Source organism: Anopheles moucheti, chromosome X, assembly GCF_943734755.1.
Source record: "Anopheles moucheti chromosome X, idAnoMoucSN_F20_07, whole genome shotgun sequence".
Classification (NCBI taxonomy): domain Eukaryota; kingdom Metazoa; phylum Arthropoda; class Insecta; order Diptera; family Culicidae; genus Anopheles; species Anopheles moucheti.
The window spans coordinates 3,789,361-3,809,197 of record NC_069142.1 but is presented as its reverse complement, the minus strand read 5'-3'; the positions used below and the strand labels follow the sequence as shown (position 1 = coordinate 3,809,197).

The 19,837-nt window shown below is 44.5% G+C and overlaps 1 protein-coding gene across 2 annotated transcripts in view; it reads right to left on the bottom strand.

Moving 5' to 3' along the window:
- Window positions 1–19,837, bottom strand: part of LOC128306690 (uncharacterized) — a 129,120-nt gene that overhangs the window by 48,791 nt on the left and 60,492 nt on the right. Inside the window, exon 1 of one of the 2 annotated variants that reach the window (XM_053044278.1) lies at window positions 6,740–6,839. The exons of the other annotated variant lie outside the window; for it this stretch is intronic. Coding sequence (XP_052900238.1) covers window positions 6,740–6,743 — 4 coding nt within the window. The 5' untranslated portion in view covers window positions 6,744–6,839. Of the gene's footprint in view, window positions 1–6,739; window positions 6,840–19,837 lie in introns of those variants that run through there. 2 annotated transcript variants of the gene reach the window in all.

Genomic DNA, 19,837 nt, shown 5'->3' with positions numbered 1-19,837 from the left:
GTAGTCAAAATTTATGAACCTGCTCCGTACGCAACATATCCATCGAAATGCCGATGCAATCCATCCAACTAACCAGGGGCCAGGGGAGGTTTTTCTTCCCTTCCCTTATTTTCTCGCACAATATGGCACAGAGCGTTTTGATTGACATTCGGTTGCTGGTATTGGTGAGTAACGACGAGCTGTCACACGATCGGTGCGGCCGGGTCGGCAACCTGTCTGCCAGACATTGCGCTGCGATCGCCACACACGCCAGGGTTTCGGCGTATGAATAAATAAAGAAATTCCCATCCCAGCCGCCCGGGCTTACGGATGACACCCAGTAAATGGAGCCTAGACGTTTCGGTGGCGCTCCTGATGGAATTAATTATCACCCGCGTCTTCCGAAACCGTTTCTGCTCTCTGGTGCCGGACTGGAAACCAACCCCCAACCCCGAGGTTTGCCGCGTTAAGTTCAAAGGCACACCGGGCCGTGCTGGGTTCTGCTGCGTTAATGGGCGAAGTAACTCATCTGTAACACACACACATACACGGCGCCGTGTGTTGGTGATTCGAGCGGTCGCTGCAGGTCGCAAGCGTACGTCACACGACACGCCACTAACGTCGTTTGTTGATGGCTTTTCGCTGGATACTCGATATCGACACCATCGAGGCGTTTCGCGAATTGCGATTAATTATACTCAACCCCTTTACTCCACACACATACACGCACAACTCAACTCAAACCCCAAAAACCTCACAGATTTCGAGGGTGTACGCTAGTGTTGGGTAAAATCGAAACCACAGAGCCTGGTGCATGTTTCGACGACTTCCACCAACATTCAGTGCGGAACAGTGTTGGTTGTGCTTCAAAATTGTCTGTGATGTCTGACTCAAACAAATTCGGAGTCGATTCTGGATTAATAGAGTATCAAACTCGGAGTCGTCTTTGGAGCAATCTGGAGTCGAATCCGGACTAATTAGGAGTTAGGAGTTAGGAGAGGAGGAGGAGTTAGAAAAAAAAGCAATACGTCCTGGCCGTCTCTGAATAAATAAAAAAAACTAAAAATGATATAGATTTAAATCTACTAACGCAATCTATGTGTTAAGCCAAACAATTATCAGCTGACCTATTATTCGGAGTTCCGGAGTAATCCAGATTAGATATCGGATTGTTTTTCGAAGCTGAACTCTTTGTTTTCGGTTTCGAAGTCGGAGTAGATCCATTAATCCCCTTCGGAACTCCCATCACTAGGCGCGTGACTCATCAATCGGCATCGAAGCGCATACGCGCCTGGAAGGTAGGCAACGCGCATTGCAATTCGATCGGTAACAAGCGGCCGTGCAAACTAATTTCGGGCACACCCCGGGAGGGCAAACAACGTTACCGTCACCCCACGGCTACACGTGGGAGCACGTGCGAACGCTGGTTGGTTGAACGGTGAAAGGGGTGGAACATTTTCTCACCCCAAGCGGACCGGCGTGGGGTTTAACGATTTTCCTTTGCCTGCTATAGACGAGCAGCAAGGAATGCTTGATCCTGTGCGAAATCGATCTTATGGAGCTGCGTTTTTCTCAGCAGGGGGTTTTCACCGCCTTGCCTCCCTCCCTTCCCACCACCCCCAGCACCTTCTTTGGGAGCCTTTTTTCCCCTTGTAAAAAAGGTAAAAGTCAAAATTGGAGTAAATATTTGCGCCATCGACTCGTAACCGTACTTAGCCAGTATTTCCACGCGAAGTTATTACGAGGAGCAGTTTGCTTCTCACCTGACATTGCGTAGCGCAAATATCGTTTTCGATTAAATGAACCGTATTTGGTAAGGGAAAAATTTCCCAAACACACACACACCTGCAAACGTATTTTTCCTTGTCGTACCGTGTGCCCGGGGATGGGTGAACGCAACGGCTAATTGGTGAACCTAAAGAACCGCTCCCGCATCTCGGGTGTGTGGGAACGGACGACAACACAACCCAGCTGTCCGACCCCAGCGTGGAGTTGGGGCTGAACTTTAATTAAATTTGATAATGAATGTAGCCGTTGAATGATTGAGCGAAGTTTTCCAAACCTGCACGCCTTTGATTGGTTTTGCCGAAGGACTGTTCGGTTTCGTCCCGGGGGAAGTTTTCGGCCAAACCGGAGTGTCTTTCGGTGGTTGCTACCATGCGTGGTTTTTGTGTCTCGACGCTAGCCGGAGCGTGCTGTTTACTTCCCACCGAAGGCACCCACTATTTATCATCCTGGCACAGCATAAAACCGGGTCGAGAAAATGTTAATAAAACCCAAGCCACAGTAATGTTTCGCGTGCGATGCGTTTAATACGTGTACAAAAAGGGCGATGGCGCGTACCCTTTCATGCTTAATAATATAATGCTGAATTCTAGGTCGGTGTTGAAGGTTATGGAAAAATTGCTCGGTATTTTTATAACTCATTACGATGATTCACGCCGAGTGGGAAACTAGTGTTAGTGCTTTCTTTATGGTTTGAAGAAAAAAGTTCCATGCTGTATAGAAATACAGTGCATAACCTAACTATACCATTCAAGTGTGTTTATCTCCTGCAAGTACTGCAAATCTCTCTAAGATTTCTGTATTTATGAACTTAACTTTATTATGTCATCCTCAAAAAAAAAACTGTTGCCCGTATATTTATGTCACACACTGTAGGTGTTAGTCATTTGGGATAGTGAGTGAACCTTCTAAACGCACCTAACACACGTCATAGGTAGAATCAGTATAGCGTTCGTTGCCCGGGTAGTAAGAATATCTCTTTGGCACGTGATTTTTCACTCAGTAATACGCCCATATCCCAGGGACGGCCACAGTGTGAGCAGACAACCGGTAAGCTTACGAGCGTTCCCACGCGACCGTCCAGTGGCAGACCGTATGTCGACCGTCGGTCAACCAAGGGCAGATAGCGTGTCCGACCGACACCGACACGCAGCCAGATTAGGGGATGTGATTTGGAGTGTGTTACCTAAGTAATGAGTATGATATTATCCGGAAATAAACTTGCTCCCTTCTCCACCGGGCACACAAACACATGTAGTGTTAATCGATAATAATTAATAATCTTGTACGACTTTACGCGCCCGCGCCGCTGGTTCCCCAAAAACTTCCCCCACTTGGCATCGTTGTCTCGAGCCGAGGTGTGGCGTGCTATCGCTACCGACCGCCATGTGTGGTTGCTTCCTGATCCCGTAAATCGGACGCTTCCGGCACGGTTTGCGGCATACTTGCATTCGGTTCCGGCATGCAGTAAACCGTCGGCAGCCGAATTTCCCACATCGCTGTTGTGCTGCAGCGTTGTGGGCGGTGAAGCGCAAACCCGTGAGACCCATCGCACCCATCTTGTAGCCGTTTACATTTACCCCGAACGAGCATGCGTTTGCTTTTTAAATAAATCGTTTAACCAAATCGAAGCTTGGGTTTTCAATGTCTAATTTTCCTGCTTTCAAGCCGCCTTTGGAATGCGGTTTTCCGGGGAAGTCGAAAAATATTGTCTTTCTCCCCACCGTTTTCCCAACAGCACATTGAGAGAAATAAAAAGATTTTCCACGGCACGGCATGTTGCTTTTGCAATCACATCCATCACTTTGGGACGGCACATTCCGGCGTCGGTGGGTTTTTGTTTTGCTTTTAATTAGCTTTCCTCCCGGAGGGAACCGCCTGCGTTTATAAGCACGCGCAGCCAAAATAATATTTGTAACATCCGGTTTGATGGAAAATAGAGCGCCGTTTTTCCCTAGTGGCGGGTTTTCCCCGTTGATGTGAGGCGGTGTAGTTACGGGTAATTTAATATCACGCGTGACATTCGTCTCAGGCAACGAGCTCGAACATTGCTCGAAAATAGTTGTAAATCTAGATCGCATCGACCTCAATCCGACAGAAAAAAGCCGCCCCCGTTTCATCAACAATGTATCATCATCGAAATCGGGTTTTTTTTTTGGGAGGCTTACAACAACCCACCCCATTGCGCACGTGCCCGTGCTACCGGCGACGTTCAATCGACATCTCGCAAACACGATGCGATAAAATAGATCGATTGCGAAGCGACACCAGTGGGGTCGGCCTGGTGGGTCTTGATGCAAGGGGTTGCTGCTCATTTGAAATTCTAAACGCCCTGCTGTACGTATATACATCGCATCGCACCAACCACATCCAAGCGGTGGGCAGGTGCGGCGTGCTCAGAAGTCTTGACAAAATCGTAATCGAATGAGATGAACAAAGGCCCGAACTTGACATTGGTTTGCATGCAGTGGCCTGGTTTTGTAGCTCCAGAATTGGACTGGGGAATTTCCCTGGGACCTCCAGACCCGCAGCTGGGGGGAAAACGGGGTGTATTTTCTTACCGAACCGGGTGGGTTGGTTGGTATTTGTATGTGCAGCAGACAAATAAAGCTACAGCCAGTAAAGCCAGTCCCCCTACGGTGGAGTGGACCGTCTTTGATTGAAATTTATTTCGGAAACAGACAAGAACATCTCCGACACGGTGGCTCCGATGCAATCCGATCATTAGTACCGTCCGGTGCACACTGGACAGACTGTGCTGGGCGAGAGGTTTCTTAATTGAGTGAAGCCAACCACACCGAAAACCAACCCGGTCTGATGTAAAATCTGTGGGCGAAGATACGAGAGCAAACCTTCGCTAGCCATCGCAACGGCTTAAGAATTGGTGCCTTGGTGGAAGGTTATCAATATGCGTGCCTATCACCAAGGCCTCACCACTGGCAAGGGGATTCGGTACGCAGTTGATTATAGATCTCATATGGAACAACCTTCGGATGCAACTTGCACAAAACCCTGGCAGACGGTAATGATGCTGTTGATGATTGTCGAACGTGCGGAACCCACATATCCTCCGTCCGCCGGAAGCGAAGCGTCGAAGGAATGGAAATGAATCAAACGCTACCGGAAGCCGTCGCAGGATGGTGCTCGAGACTGGGACAAGCAATCGGCAAACCGGTGGACGATGGATATTCAATCAACCAACCCATTGAGCTGAACGCACGCACCAGAGTGACATTGTTACGGTATCGTTTTCCGTTTTCCGCAGCAGCAGCAGCACCACCACCACCACCACACGCATACGGGTTTGGGTGTGGTCATTTTGGTATTAAAATTCAAATTCTAGCGTGCAAACATGGCGTGCCAAAAAGGCTGTTGATTGAGTGGTGTTTTTGGTGTGTGTATTTTTTCTGTTGGTACACAAATGGGCGTTCTAGTGTAGAAGATAAAGTGTGGTGTTATCAACACGTACGTCATGGCGTCAAAGCTCTGTGTTAGATTTCTCTTATGTTGCAGATATTGGAGGACTCTGGGACCTCCCAGCAACGAGCGAAGGTGTTAAGGTATTAAGAACTCATATCCAGTACAGGTAGTCCCCGAGATACGCTATTATAGCGGACCCCTATAACCCGAGAAAAATCCGCGTATCTCGAATTCCCGCGTAAGCCGAACCCTGGTGCAATTTCGTTTATACCTCAAAGTCACAGAGTCGACTTCCTTCTGTGCACTTAATTTATTCCGCGAATCAGGTGATTTTTAGAAAGAATATATTAAAATAAGTTAAAAACAAATGGTTTTTTATGACACAGAATAGTATTGTCGACCAATTTTTCACCTTTTTGCCAAGATTTTGTGCTATAAACTAGCTCAGCTGTCAAATTTCCAAAAACCGTGTATTTCGAATCCGCGTATCTCGGGGACTGCCTGTACTCAAAAGGAAAGAAGGAAAGACCCTCTATGTGTGGCAGGATAACAGAGAAGCCACTACAACCTCGAACTCTATGAGCTGTATAACGAATAACGAATGACGGCAGAGGGCGCCACCATCGATGCAAATAAAAAGGGTTGCGATTTCGAGGATCGAGCCTTATTTATGTTGCAAACGAGTAAAAAACCAGTAATAAATTTTGAACGTCTCTCATATAAACGAGGCTTTACTGACGAAATCCGAAACTTTGCAACAGATGGTATTGATTCAACCTTCAATTCATGGGCACTTTGGTGCTGTTAGTTTTCATTGCAAACTTCAGCATCTGGAGGACCTGGAACTCATACCGCGTGGTAAAGCTGATTGAAGATATCATAGCCTCAATCACTAATAGAAATCGTCACGGTCAAATGAGATGTCTAGAAGCTAGCCAAGGCCCAACTCGTCTAGACCGATGCCTTTTTCTGGGGTATATTTGTTTGTGGCCATATGCCAACGGAAGATATCCTGATGAAAGGCCAATTTTAGAATAGTTTTTTTTGGTGCAAAATTGGTATACCTTTCGAAACGCAACACAAAGTCTACTTTCTATGTAAATTTGTACCTCTCTTTACAAAACTGGCATCAAAAGATTTCATTAAAATCATAATATCATACTATTACTCAATGAAGCCTAAATTTACAGTGTGCCACAGGCCAATCGCTTCAAAATGAACGGACGCAATTAGAGAAAATTGGTTGGGGACTTATATGCCCTTTTTAATGCGTAAATGTTACACACTACGTTCGGCACTATCGTTCTATAAATCATTGGAAATATGTTTGCTTCCCAGCCGTTTCGGGCGAGCGTTCGAGCTGAAGCGTACGTAATTTATTGCCATCGAGCGGAAAACTATTGGAAAAATGACAGCTCCGAACGGTTCGAATGCTGAACCACGTCCCGTTCCCAATTTTCAATCTCCTTTCTGACAATCATCCCCTTCTCCTCCCTCCCTCCTTCCCCCTCCACCAACTCCAACTCCTTTCCCTTTTTGTGTAAGCGTTATTTACCCATGATTGGCGATGACTTTGCTTTTGCGATGAGCAGGTTGATGACGGCGCCTCCACTGGTGCTTATAACCGAGCACCGTTGATTGCAGTTGGTGCTTTGATTTTCGGAACTAACAAAACCAGGAACAAACGAAAAAAAAAACACAAATCACGTTTCACTCGCTTTTTATTGCACCTTGCCCCGAATGCAGCCAGGCGTGTCGCGTACGTTTAGCTCAATGTTGATCGTGTGTTACCAGCACGCTAGGTAAATGTGTAACGTGCATTTTTTTCCTTCCCTCAGTAGTCACTGTTTCACTGTTCAACCCACACTAGCGATATGCACTTTGGCTACAAACGGTGCGGCTTCGTGCGCGTTGCTTTTCGACCGGCGCTGGATGACTTTCTGCACCAGTCGGAAACTACATTTGCGGTGCGTTATCTTGATGGATGAGACAGTGAGGCACCAGGTTGGGAGTTGGGGTTTCGATTTCAGGCAGTGCCGTTCTTGGAAGGAAATCAAAAACACGCACCGAAACATCCACCAGATAACACCACCTGTCAGACCTATCGAATGATAAGGTTTTTGGCGAAAGGCTTACGCAGAGAAAAAAGGGCAGGAATTGATATTGAAATGAGTCCGGTTTGTTTTAATTTTAATGGTCGCCCATTTAACAAGCAATTTAAATTTTTATATCCTCGAAGGTGATGTCTTGTTCAAAACCCCCCGATATGCATCATAATTAGGCATTGTTTGCTGACAGTTAAAAACTTGTTTTAAAAATTAAGAGACGTACATCGGCACTTACTAAACAAACTCGACTAACGCTAATTGATACAACCAACAAAAATAAAGCCAACAATTCTTCTCATTATTCTCCCTTCATTCCGAAACCATCACCGGGAATTATTCTCCCCCCCCCCCCCCCACCCCCCCGGGTTGCAACATTCCTCCGAAAGTCATTACGTTAACAAAATGGTGTCTCATTAAATCTTCTCAATACCGCCCCCGGGTTCGGGGGGGGAAGGTAAGACACAGGTAAGACAGTGCAAACATTTAACGAACTTGCCCCATTTGGATACATTTGGAAACGTGCGCTTGCGGAACTTGTCATCATTCGCGCTGATGTGCGCCCGCCTGACGGGTTGGAGGTTTTAAAAAGGTGAAATATTGTTTGCCCCGTTTGCGGCACTTGACATTTTCCATTGCGTTGACGCCCCGAAAGTGAGGCGTACGAAAATAAATCACTTGCGATAAAATAAAAGACTGCGCTGTTAACAATGGCAAATACTCCATTTGGAGAACTATTTTGAGAACGAGACTGTAACGAGGCCTTTACGCAATACGCGTGGTGGGGACCGGCAAGAGGATGAGGTTCAAAGGGGAGAACTGTTGCCTTTTTGGCGAGGAAGAAGGACCCGTCCGGTAGGTTGCGTGACCTGTGGAGGACTCTCCGACAAGGTGTTCCAATGGCCTCACTCAGAAGCCTCACCTTAGCTGCCCATTACATTCCACCGAGGGCGTGTTTAACGCGCGGTGAAGCTGTTGTTTTGTGGAGCCGAAACAGAGTAGCGCTTATGCAAGTGAGACAAATTGTGCTGCCGTGCTGATCGAACAGCCGAGTCAGGGTTTGCTCGTGAACAAGCGACACAAGCTGACCTAAATTCGTTTACCAGGGCCCAGGGGTTTACGACTAGAACGCAAAGAAAAACACATCCACCAAAGAACAAAAAAAAAGCGACTCCGACCACGAATTTAGGCCCGGAAAGGGTGGAAATCGAAGTCCGGTGCCGCAAGCCGAGCCTCGTTTGATGCGCGGAACCATCGCGGAAAATCCATGTCGGAAAATGGAAAATCGTTACGAATAAACGTCCTTCGCGTGTGGTTTAGGGCGGGGCGGGTATATGAGGTGCAGGAGAACATTCTAGAGCGGGTGCGTGTTCTTCCCACCCGACTGCGCACTTTCCAAAAACCGCGTACGACTCGGCTCGGGGCGAAACCAGCCACCAAAGGGGGGGTGAAACTACAACCGATGAGTGCCCATCCTAACCTCACAATCGAACACATAAATAGATCGATTTGGGAAAGTGCGTCGCAACGTCGCACGAAAACAAACCACGGCCCGATCCACTAAACGGGTTGAACTTGAACAGGGTGTACACGCAAAAAAAAGAGAAGGAAAAGTAGCCATCGGAAGGCAGTGCGGTTCTGTTGCGCTCCGGGTTTCCCACCGCTCGGCTAGTGCTTTGGTCTAACGGCCAATATTTTTTTTTTGTTTTTTGGGACATGATGACAGGGCAGCGAGATAAAAAACAAAGCAACATTTGCAAATTGGTGCGCTGAGTTACACGGCAAGACGCGGTGGAGAACATGATTCACAAACCGGTATTCTTGGTCTCCCTCATGCAGGAATAAAGGTGCATGTACACGGTGCATGTCTAATTAGAATCTAATTTTCTTTTCTTGTTATATCATATTTATTTTGTCAGCTCTTATGGCCCTGCACCTAATCATACAACCTACTAAACATCACCTGCTAAACATACAATATCTAGATTAATAGTGACTTTTTATTACATTAAATTATTTGTAATAAAGTGGCGTTACTGCAATGAACTTAGGTACTTTATTTTCCAACTTGGAATTCTCTAAGACTCTGACCAACATAACAAACTAGGAAAAGTGCGTGAAAAAGTACCATGAGTACCTATCAAAGTCCTAGAGGATCGGCGCTTAGAACGAATGACGGGAGAGGGCGCCACCATTAAAGCAAATAAAAAGGGTTGTGATTTCGAGGATCGAGTCCTATTCCTGTTGCAAACGAGTAAAAGACCAGTAATTAATTTTGAACGCCTCTCATATAAACGATGCTTTTAAAGATTTACTGACGAAATCCGAAACTTTGCAACAAGTCCTTTATCAGATAAACAAATTGCAGCAAACAATAAGGTGGAAGAAAATAAATTTTTCGATTCAAATTTCACCTCTGCATGAGGATACTTTTTAGCATCACATCAGTGAGCTTTAAACCCATTTAAAAATCATTCAACCTTCGCGGATTGTAGCGCCCCGTTACAACATTTACCGCATGTTGCCGTGTAATGGTACCTTTATCACCATGTGGCGCACGTAAGCCGTGGCAAGCGCAAGAACGCACGGCATATTTTGTATACTTGGCACACGCAAGCGCTCTTGCCGCGGCCGCTATTATCATGGGTGATGACAAAATTCAAGGAAAATTCACTGACGCAAACCCCCGTACGCCAAACATCTCGTCACGAATGTCACTAATCCCGATAGCAACCCCGTTTGGATCGTTGAGTGTAGCGAAATGCGTAACTAAGCGAAAACATGTAAAACAATACTCCACAAACACTTGTTTGGCCAAAGTGGTGATGATCGCGAAACCGATGGCCTTTACCTAGAACAGGCAGCATAACTGGAAATGCTTTCGCACACTAATAAACACACTCGCACACACAAACGCGCCCGTTTAGACGATGCACACGCGCGAGAGAGCAGAAGAATTTCGCCAAAGCCGAAGCGCACGTGCGTCCGATCGATGTTGGGCGAAGTTGCGCGAATAACCCGTCCCGAACCGTTCGGCACTGCGCCGGGAAGCGAACTGACTGCGGCTGCGGTGTGTTTCCGTTCGCGCAGTACCGGTTGCAAAAGCCCGAGGCGCACGCGCGGAACCATGCACCGCTATAGATTGCGAGGGCCAAAGCGCAGGGGGTGGGTTTGCATCACGGTCGCTGCGCTTCCGAATGCGCTTCTTCGGCAGTATCTTTCCGCGGGGCGGCGAAGAAATAACAGTTACCGCCGCAAGAAATGCTGCTAGCACAACATGGGCACATGCAGCGGTGGAACGAAAGAGAGAGTATGTGTGTGTGTGTGTGTGATTGTGTTTAATGTTGCAACATAGTTCATGCTGCTTCGATGGGGAAGAATGCTGCAGCGAGCTGCAGCACAAGTGCAACCCCACATGAACAGAAAATAAAATGGGGAAGCTCGTAGCCACAACATTGCTATTGGAGGATGGTTGTTTTTTAATTATTATTCGTTTGTTGCGGTTCCGCGGACGGTTCAAGACGCATCGGAAATCAAACGGTTGGAAGAAGCATTTTGCCCAAGGCGCCAATACATTCACTCACCTCATTAAGCACACCCACCACGGGAGGGGGAGGAGGAATTGTTTCCGCTTCCCACCTTTTCATTTCAGCATTAATGAGTTGCATAATCCACTGTTAGGCTTTTGTTTGCTTTTGGAATGAGTGGTTTAATCGGAATGCATATTACAGCTGATGCACGGCTCGACACATCAGCGTCATTCGATATCGCTATTGGCTTCCTGATAAATGACATTACCGAGGGTGGACTAATCTCCCATGTCCTCCAGTTTGCATGATAAACTAGGGCTAATTACGGTCGTTGCCGCTAAATTTTGTCTCTAACGCATGAATTTTTGTCTCACGAATTTTTGTGTCAAGTTGTCAAGTACTGCACGTAGAAAGAAAGCTTGTATGATTACCTCACATGTATGAAATATTTACTGGAATTAGATCAATAAAACATAAAAAAATTAATTTACCTTTATATTATGTTTATTTTAGCATAAATAAATACAATTGAAATTTAAATTGTTTCTCACCTGCTAAATTGAAAAAAAAAAATGATTGAAAGGTTTTTCCAGTGCCGCAAAATTACCGATAAAACTTAATGTTTTTACATAAATTAATAAAGTTAAATACTTTATTCACAATAAATTTAATTTCATTTATCAATAAAATAAAAAGCAGTGCATTTCGCTAGATATTGTGTACAAACACAATAATATGAATAAGTAACAAAAATTAGTGACTTAGAGACAAAAGTTGATGCCAACTGTAAAAAATTGATGGCTACTGTGAAAAATTGGTGACTACGAGACAAAATTTAGCGTCATCGACTGTATCAACCAGCTCTTCTAAGAATTGAGTAATTGAGACAGTAAACATTCGGTAGTTTATATTGGTCACCAAAAACTTTTACGATCCCTTCATTAGCACATTACTCATAATTACATTCCACAGCATGATTCGATCGCTTGGTAGCCTTATCTAGAGTGGGTCGATATGAATATAAATAACATACAACTTCTACACATATCATGCGATATGAGACAAAAAAGTACCAATGACTAGTGATGGGTCAAGCAGCTCTTTCGAATGAGCAGTGCGATCCGTTCTCGCACAGCTCAGTGAGCGGTGAGCGCGAGGTAGCTCTTTACCCTTTCCCTTTGCAAATATATTATTTTCTGATTTACATTCCATTCAAATGTCCTTTTATTTTATGATTTTTATTGATCCTGTTTCCCAGGGATTTTTTTTCCAAACAATGTTTATCATATTTATTCCTCATTAAATAACGCTCCTCATAGCTCTTTGGAGCGCAATTCACACAGCGCTCAGCTCTTGGGAGCACTGATCGCACAGCGAAGAGCTACCTGTTTTTAACTACGAAGCGCATTGAGCGTGCTCAGTTAGATGAGCAGAGCGATTGAAAGAGCTCTTTCGCTCACGACACAACATTACCTATGACGATAGTTTATTTTATTTCTTTCTCATAGAGGACATCATCATGTCATTACTTCATCTCTTTACTTGACATCTTATTTACATTACATATGCATTCTTCTGAGCATATCAAATGTCATTTCTTATCCTAATGTCATATTTTTAAAGAAAATTTTAAATATTTTGTTCTCTTTTGCCGTTGTTAGCTAATGTTAAGACTAAGTTATATCCTGAGTTGCTTGGTTTTTGTTTTCTATGTCCTGTACAATCGATTAAGATATATCTGTCTAGGATGAGGTACTCACAGTAGTCACACATTTCAGATTGCGATATCAGAATTGTGCTCCCTTTGCGGTGGACGGTCGGCGAATGAGAAATGCTCTTTCGTTCAGGACTTCTAATCACTGCGGACATCATTACGAAGTGTCTTCCATAAGTTGAAGCCTTCATTAAGAACCTGACCTGGGTTTAGTTAACCTGTTCCAAGCGTACTATACCAACTATATAAATGAACTAACTGAAGACAAACGTTGATTTCGAACAGCAAACACACCCGGCATAACTTTTTCGGCAGAACCTAAAAGTTAGGATCGGCTCCAATAACTCCAATAATAACAAACCTCAACATGGCAACTTGTTTTGATTTACAGAAAATTCCATCTGTTTCTGTAGCTGTAACTGTACAACAACGTTGTAAGTGGTAGTAAAGTAGTAAGTTCCAATAAAAAATCTTCCTTAACTACCCAACAAATGGCTGCTCCTCCCATTCCAAACTGCGTTCGACATGGATGAGAGGATGAGATCATCAATTACACAACATCACCACGTCAAGGAACCATTATGACTACGTTACCAGCTCACTGAACAACGTCGTAGCTCAATATCTGTCAGAACTCCAGTCTACTTTGACGAAGAAAACTTCAAACGTACTATCATCATCTCTCTCTCTCTCTTACGCTCACTCTCTTTCCTTTTCATTCTCTCTTTCTCATCTCCTTAGCAGTCGTTTCGGTGTATCGTTGTCCTGATCACTTCTGACTTCCAAGGGAGCGCTTAACAATATCCCTTCATTTTGTCGATTAAATTTTCCGTCACGTATCGAGAAGTGGAGCTTGCGTTCCCGAGTTCTAGTTCCCAACATGGTATTAACAAACTTTTCGCACGGAACTTTACTACTACGATCCGAACCGAGACCCGAGAAACAAAATGCTACCAGCAAAACAGACGGCTAGTTATCCCGGACAAAGTTTACGCCCAGCACTGACCGGATACATCCGACGCTATCTTATGTCACGGCCGTGTCCGGTCACTGGCGGTGGAACGGCAGGCAAATGTTTCAAATACTTGACACGGTAAACTTCATTTCATTGCCCGGTTTGCGGTTTTGCTCACTGCTCGCTGTATGTGTTGACGAGATGCGGTATTTGCCCCCTTTCGTTTTGGATTTTGTTTTTCTTGTTGTCGGGCGTTTTCCCCATACACCGTGCGAGTGACTCCATTATTATCATTTTTTATTAGGCTCGTTGCTTGTTCTGTACGTGTAGTTTTGTACGGCAACGTTCTACACGCATGCACACACGGTCGTCACAAACAAACGGGCATCTTCATCAATGATGGAACGAGACTCGTCCGACGAGACCCAAGCAACAATTTCGGGAGTGGAATCCCGATTGTGATAGACGACGTTACGGGGGTTGTGGTGTTTTTTTTTGCGGCGCCCGGAATTTGCGACGACCGGAAAGCTGGACCAAAAAGTTTGGTCCCGAAGTTTTGCTCCACTGTTTCGCACACAATGGACACATTGGCAAACACCGAATGACGCGGCAGCCGAGATAGTGAGGCGAGATTGGATGCTAAATTACGGGCAGTGGTGGTAAGAAAAAGGGGTGAAAAAAGAAGAAATAAGTTAGTTTCGGACTTTTTTTCCCTCCCCGGATTCTGCTCTTAGTTTTCTTACTGCACAACATCTACACAATACGGAGGCAGACTAACGCTGGCAAATTTGGACGTGGCAACCTGCTCAGAGTTCCACCAGTGCCTGCCAGTGCCGTCTTGCATTAGCCAACGCATTTGTTTGGTATAATTTCGAAACCCTTGCACACAACCGCGGCCATTCTGGATGAAGATTTTGAAAGCTCAAAGAATAGTTCCAACGCTTCTGGGCTGGTCCCACCTCGTTATCCGCGACGGGACAAAAGTTTTCTCCCAAAAAAACCAGTCGCATGGCAACGCAACGCACCCCAAAATCTCACCTTAAGTTGCGGTCGTTATACTCATTCAAACGCAACTTACTGACTACTCCTCGGTAGTTTGGCGCTGCTGTGGCCAAAGTCTAGGCCGGTGAAAGTCTAGGTGTTTGTTCGTTAGTTCCCATTACCCAAGGTCTAGGTATTCGGCGAGAGACAAGGCAAAGGTAAGCGGATCAGAGAAAAAAAAACCGGCCTAGTGGAGATGCGAGATAACGTGCAGTGGCTGGGCAGATAGAGCGGGCAGTTTTTGCACCTAATTATTCCGTACTTTGCCAAACAATTTGACCACGCAGAGTGAGACGTCAAAGCGCCTGAATTCACCACAGGCAGGGTGGATTTTATTTTTGGTTTGCGTCTTATTATAACACAGCATTTTGGGACAAAATCTCTCACTATTCAACCTAGCATTTTTAGCGTTCTCCGCAAAGGTGCAAAGATTATTTGCGATCAAATTTCATCTTGCGTTTGCACTCCTGGTAGTGCGAGTTTTCCTTCGCACGCTTCGATGTTAATTAAAACCATTGGCACCTCACCTTCATCCTTCGTCTGATACAGTTGTTAATGCGACAACGATATCAGCCGTGTGTGGTTAGGTGAAGTAACACACCACCCATGGGGCAGCATTCGTGGAGAAGAATCAATAAGCTGCTAATAGACCTGTAATAAGCTGTTCTTGTGAAGCCGCTCTGCAAATTGCATACTTTCATCCGAATCGATAAAACAAAACGCCTAATGTTAGGCAACCCGCATTACATGAGTGCCTTAATAAGAGTCTGCTTGGCACCTGGGAGCTGCCGAGCACTTGAAGGTAGAAATTAGAGGCATTTTTCCAATCTTTTCCCACACGAACACACAGACACTTTATAATACAGTGAGGCTTTGTATGGGGATATGTATGCAAACTTTCTGGCAGGTGATGCCGGTCGTCGTTTCCGGGCATTGAGTGGACCGGTTGAGCTAAGTAAACCAAAACCGAGCAGCTTTCCATAGGAGGGGGTCGGAAATTCCCATTCCCGCCACCCACGGTACAAAGTTGATTCTGTATTTCCTAAAACTAAAGGCTTAACTCATCAACCCGCATGCTGCTGGGGATGATTGTGCAGGTGCGTCACTGCCGTTGTGTGTAATGTGAAGGTTTCCCATCCCATCACCGAACACTACCAACATAAGCTTTTCATCGTTTTACTCTCGACACACGCCCGTTGCAACCCATGTCGGAACCGTACTCTCGTACCTTACCGTTTTATAGTCTCGCTTTGCTCGGGATGGTGGAGCAAAAATAAAAAAAAAGGAAGATCCGAATGTGAAGAATCTATAGCCGCAAAGGGGCTAACCTGCTTTAGTCTGATTTTTAACCACCACCGCTGTGATGAACTTCCTCCGGATGCTCGGTGTGGGCGAAACGAGCATAAAGTAATCCAGTTTCCGTTGCATTCATGCACGTTACATTCATATTTTCTCACAAGTCGTGTCGGGGGGCGGAAGAACACACTCGTATTAACACAAATTTTCCTCAAGCAAATCGGGTTTCGTAGCAGAAGCCCGTGAAAAATTCAGTAAAGATCGTACATACCAATCACAATGGTTAAAGTAATCGATGGCAAAGACTAAAATAAATATTATGCGGAAGGGACAAAATGGCGATGACAATGAGAAAAAAGGGAGATAAATATTTAAAGCGTGGAAAAGAAAAATCCGAATTTATTCCGACAGCTTACCCATCAAAGCGTTCCAACTTTTCTCGAGCGCACAACTTTTCTCCGCCCTTGTTTTTCCCCTGTTTTTCTTTTTTTTGCACACATTGCTTCCAACGCTGACATCTGGCGGCAGCATTGTACTTTGTGTACTTTGTATGCTTGTGTGTAAGTGATTATGGTAATTATCATCCGTTTTTTGCCCTTTTCTCGCACCGCTCATCACCGCCGTGATCATCTCACGGTATCAAAAACAAAAAGCAATAAGAAGGAAATCTGCCAAATATTTAAAAAATCTTAGTTTCTTGTTGTAAAAAGCACCTTTAGCACCGGAAATATTGGGTTTTTCCGCTTACTTCTCGCCCGATTTCGTTGAGGTGACGTTTTGATGTCTTATTTTCTTGCCCAACCCATTCTCCGGTTCGTTTGGCATTCGGGAAACTTGGTGCGAAAAATGGGAAAAATAATAGTACTTGTCCTCAATTTTCCCGGCAAAATAAACTTCCACGGTTGAAACGATCCGGCGTGGGCTTTGTTTTGCTTTTCGGCGTGAATGCGTGCCGTTAACATTTCGTCAGGATCTTCGCCTACGCGTAAAATGTACCACCGCCTATCCCACACAGCAACGAGCGGTCGGCGAACGGGATCCGCGTTGAGGATTCAATTTCCGTGAGTGTTTAAAGCAAAACGCCCGATGATTGCGACGATGATGGATAATGATAATCGACGCCAACGCTACCCACCAAACAGTACCCATCATCAACAATGTTCCGGATGTCGTACACCGACCACCAAAACCGATCGACCAAAAATTTTATCCAACAACCACTCCATGGAAACCCATAAAGGTCATCCCGGCTATCACCAGAGTTGGCGTCATTTATCCCCCCCCCCCTCCATTTTCATTCACCCGTACCCGGTACCCGTGATTGTCGTCGTGCGACATACAAATCTTGTGCTGAGCAAGCCGCCCTCCGCGTGTATCCAACAAGGATCTCACCTTCATCAAAATGTAATTTGTTCTTCATGCCCAACCTCAATTATACCTCCATCAGTGGACAATCGGCGAAGCAGGCGAAAGGTGTTCCTTGCGGGCCATTCACAAAATCTGCTTCCTGCAATCCTGGGCGGGCTATTAAGATTTCGGTCGTTACGCGCAGCGGTCGGGCGGGGAGATATGTGTCCCAAGACTGCTTCCCGGACGCTGCTCTTGGACAATTCAGGGTAACGTTCCCAGTGCCGGCACGATGGGAATTTGCTTACCCTGCTTGAGGTGCTGCGCGAAACGAGCTCGTGTTGTTTGAACTGCTCCTGAAGGATAATCTCAAGCTTCCGGTGATACCCCGAAAAATCTCATCCAAGACGGAGTCAAGCTTTGCTTTGTACTTTATGCCACCTGCACAGTGGAAGCAGCTTATTGTATAACTTACGAATAATATAAGTTAATATTAACTTATATCATAGACAGGTTTCGTTTCTATCGGATCTCAACATAAAATATTTCCCTTCTGTTATTTCATGTAGCGTTCAAAAAACTTAACTAAACAAAATAAACTAAACAATAAGGGAATTGTTTTCCGCCCGTCCTTTCCACCCACTGTGTGGTACCGTTGCGCTAGAAGGCAAACGCCGGGATGAAAATGAACTCAAATCAAACACTGAAAACGAGAAGCATTGATAAGGACAGCGAGAAAAAAAATCGTACGAAATAAGTATGATCCCTCCAAAGCGCGGACGGCGTTGGAGTCAAGTGAAAAATAAATTCGTTATGCTTAAATTCACCCCCCCCGCTATAAATTCAAAATATCGCTCCCAGGTCCAGGTAGATTCGTTTTGAGAAGCTAAAATAACGCAGCGTGTCAGGCAGCATCCACGGCTGGTCTAGCCGCGACCTACCTTTGCAAGGACACAATGCGTTGGGTGTTGTTAAAAATTATGTAAAGATAATATGGTCATCATATCTACTGCCAGTACAATTATTGCAAATAATTTGGTGTAATTCATTATTTATTTGTTGATTTATTTATTTTTTTAGTTATTTATTTATTTATTTATTTATTTATTTATTTATTTATTTATTTATTTATTTATTTATTTATTTATTTATTTATTTATTTATTTATTTATTTATTTATTTATTTATTTATTTATTTATTTATTTATTTATTTATTTATTTATTTATTTATTTATTTATTTATTTATTTATTTATTTATTTATTTATTTATTTATTTATTTATTTATTTATTTATTTATTTTTTTTTTTGTTTTTATTCAATTATTTATTTATTTATTTATTTATTTGTTTATTTATTCATTTATTTTTTTAAGTTAAGTTTGAATTCCACAGGAATTCTTTAGTCTCTACATAAGTTGTGGTTGTGGTAACAGGAGTTTGATCCTTCCATAATCCTTCCACTAAACGCCTTTTGATCCTTCCACTAAACGCCTGTATAGTATGCAATCATTAATACGACAACTTGATGGATACTATCAATTGATTTATTTTCACTTTAGCTTTATATGAAGCAAAGAAGAGTTGAGGTAAACAAGTTTAAATGTATAATATAATAAACAAACAATACATAATTTGGGATTTTAGTGCATAATATGCTCGAATAAACGGTAGAAGATTAATAACATATTAGAGATTTGTTATCCGCATGGCATACCTTTTAGGGGCAACGAACGATTTCCTTCCGTTTACGGTACACTAGCGGTATGAAGCTGTCAAAAGATTTAATGATAAATCTAGCAGTACTTGATATTCGATACATCATCATCCGTATCGTCGCTCACGATGGCAAATCTTGCACATTTCTTCTATTGCTGTAAACACTTTCCTTCGCCACCTAACGCTAGCAGCACGGGCGACGCAGTTCGTAGCCTGCGGACCAAAAGCAACAGCTTCTTCCTAGCATCAGCAAACAAGCATTCCCCCAACGGAACGGTGACGAAGGCGAAAGGACACGTGCTTTTCGTTGATAGCGTGCCCTTCGGGGCGCTAGAAAGCTCGGCACAATTTTCCTATAGAATATTTATCTTTGTCGTGCAGCAAAGACGCTCACGAACATTCGCACGCGCATGCTGCGTAAAATTACATAACCGATGGCCTGCTGCCATCATCCTCACAGGGTGGAACAGGTTGGTGTAGGGTAGTGCACCTACGCTTCGGGAACACTTTAGCTCTGAGCCCTTTTTTTTGCTACCTTCGGCCACCACTGCGAACGATTTTCACTTCATCCTCCCACACACTCATATGACGCGGGTGCGAGCTCAAAACTTCTTCTCGCTTTATTATTAACGGTTTTGCAATCGTACATTCTCAACTTGCTCTCGTTCTTGAGCTGACAAGCACACAATCGCATCCCATCGTGATGCTCCCTGTTCGCTCGCTGGTTGGGGGAGGTGTTTTTTTTTTCGTTGGTGTGTGCTGTTGTTGCGTTCGCTATTTGTCAAGTTTCGTTTCGTCCTTCCGTCCAGGAGGCGCCTGTTACGCAGCATTACCCATTGCGATACCGAACCTCCACCTCCACCAGAGGTCTCCGCAAGCACCACACCAACACACTGCCAACAGGAGCCTAGCATTTGATTGTTCGCCAATTTATTTGCGACTCTGGG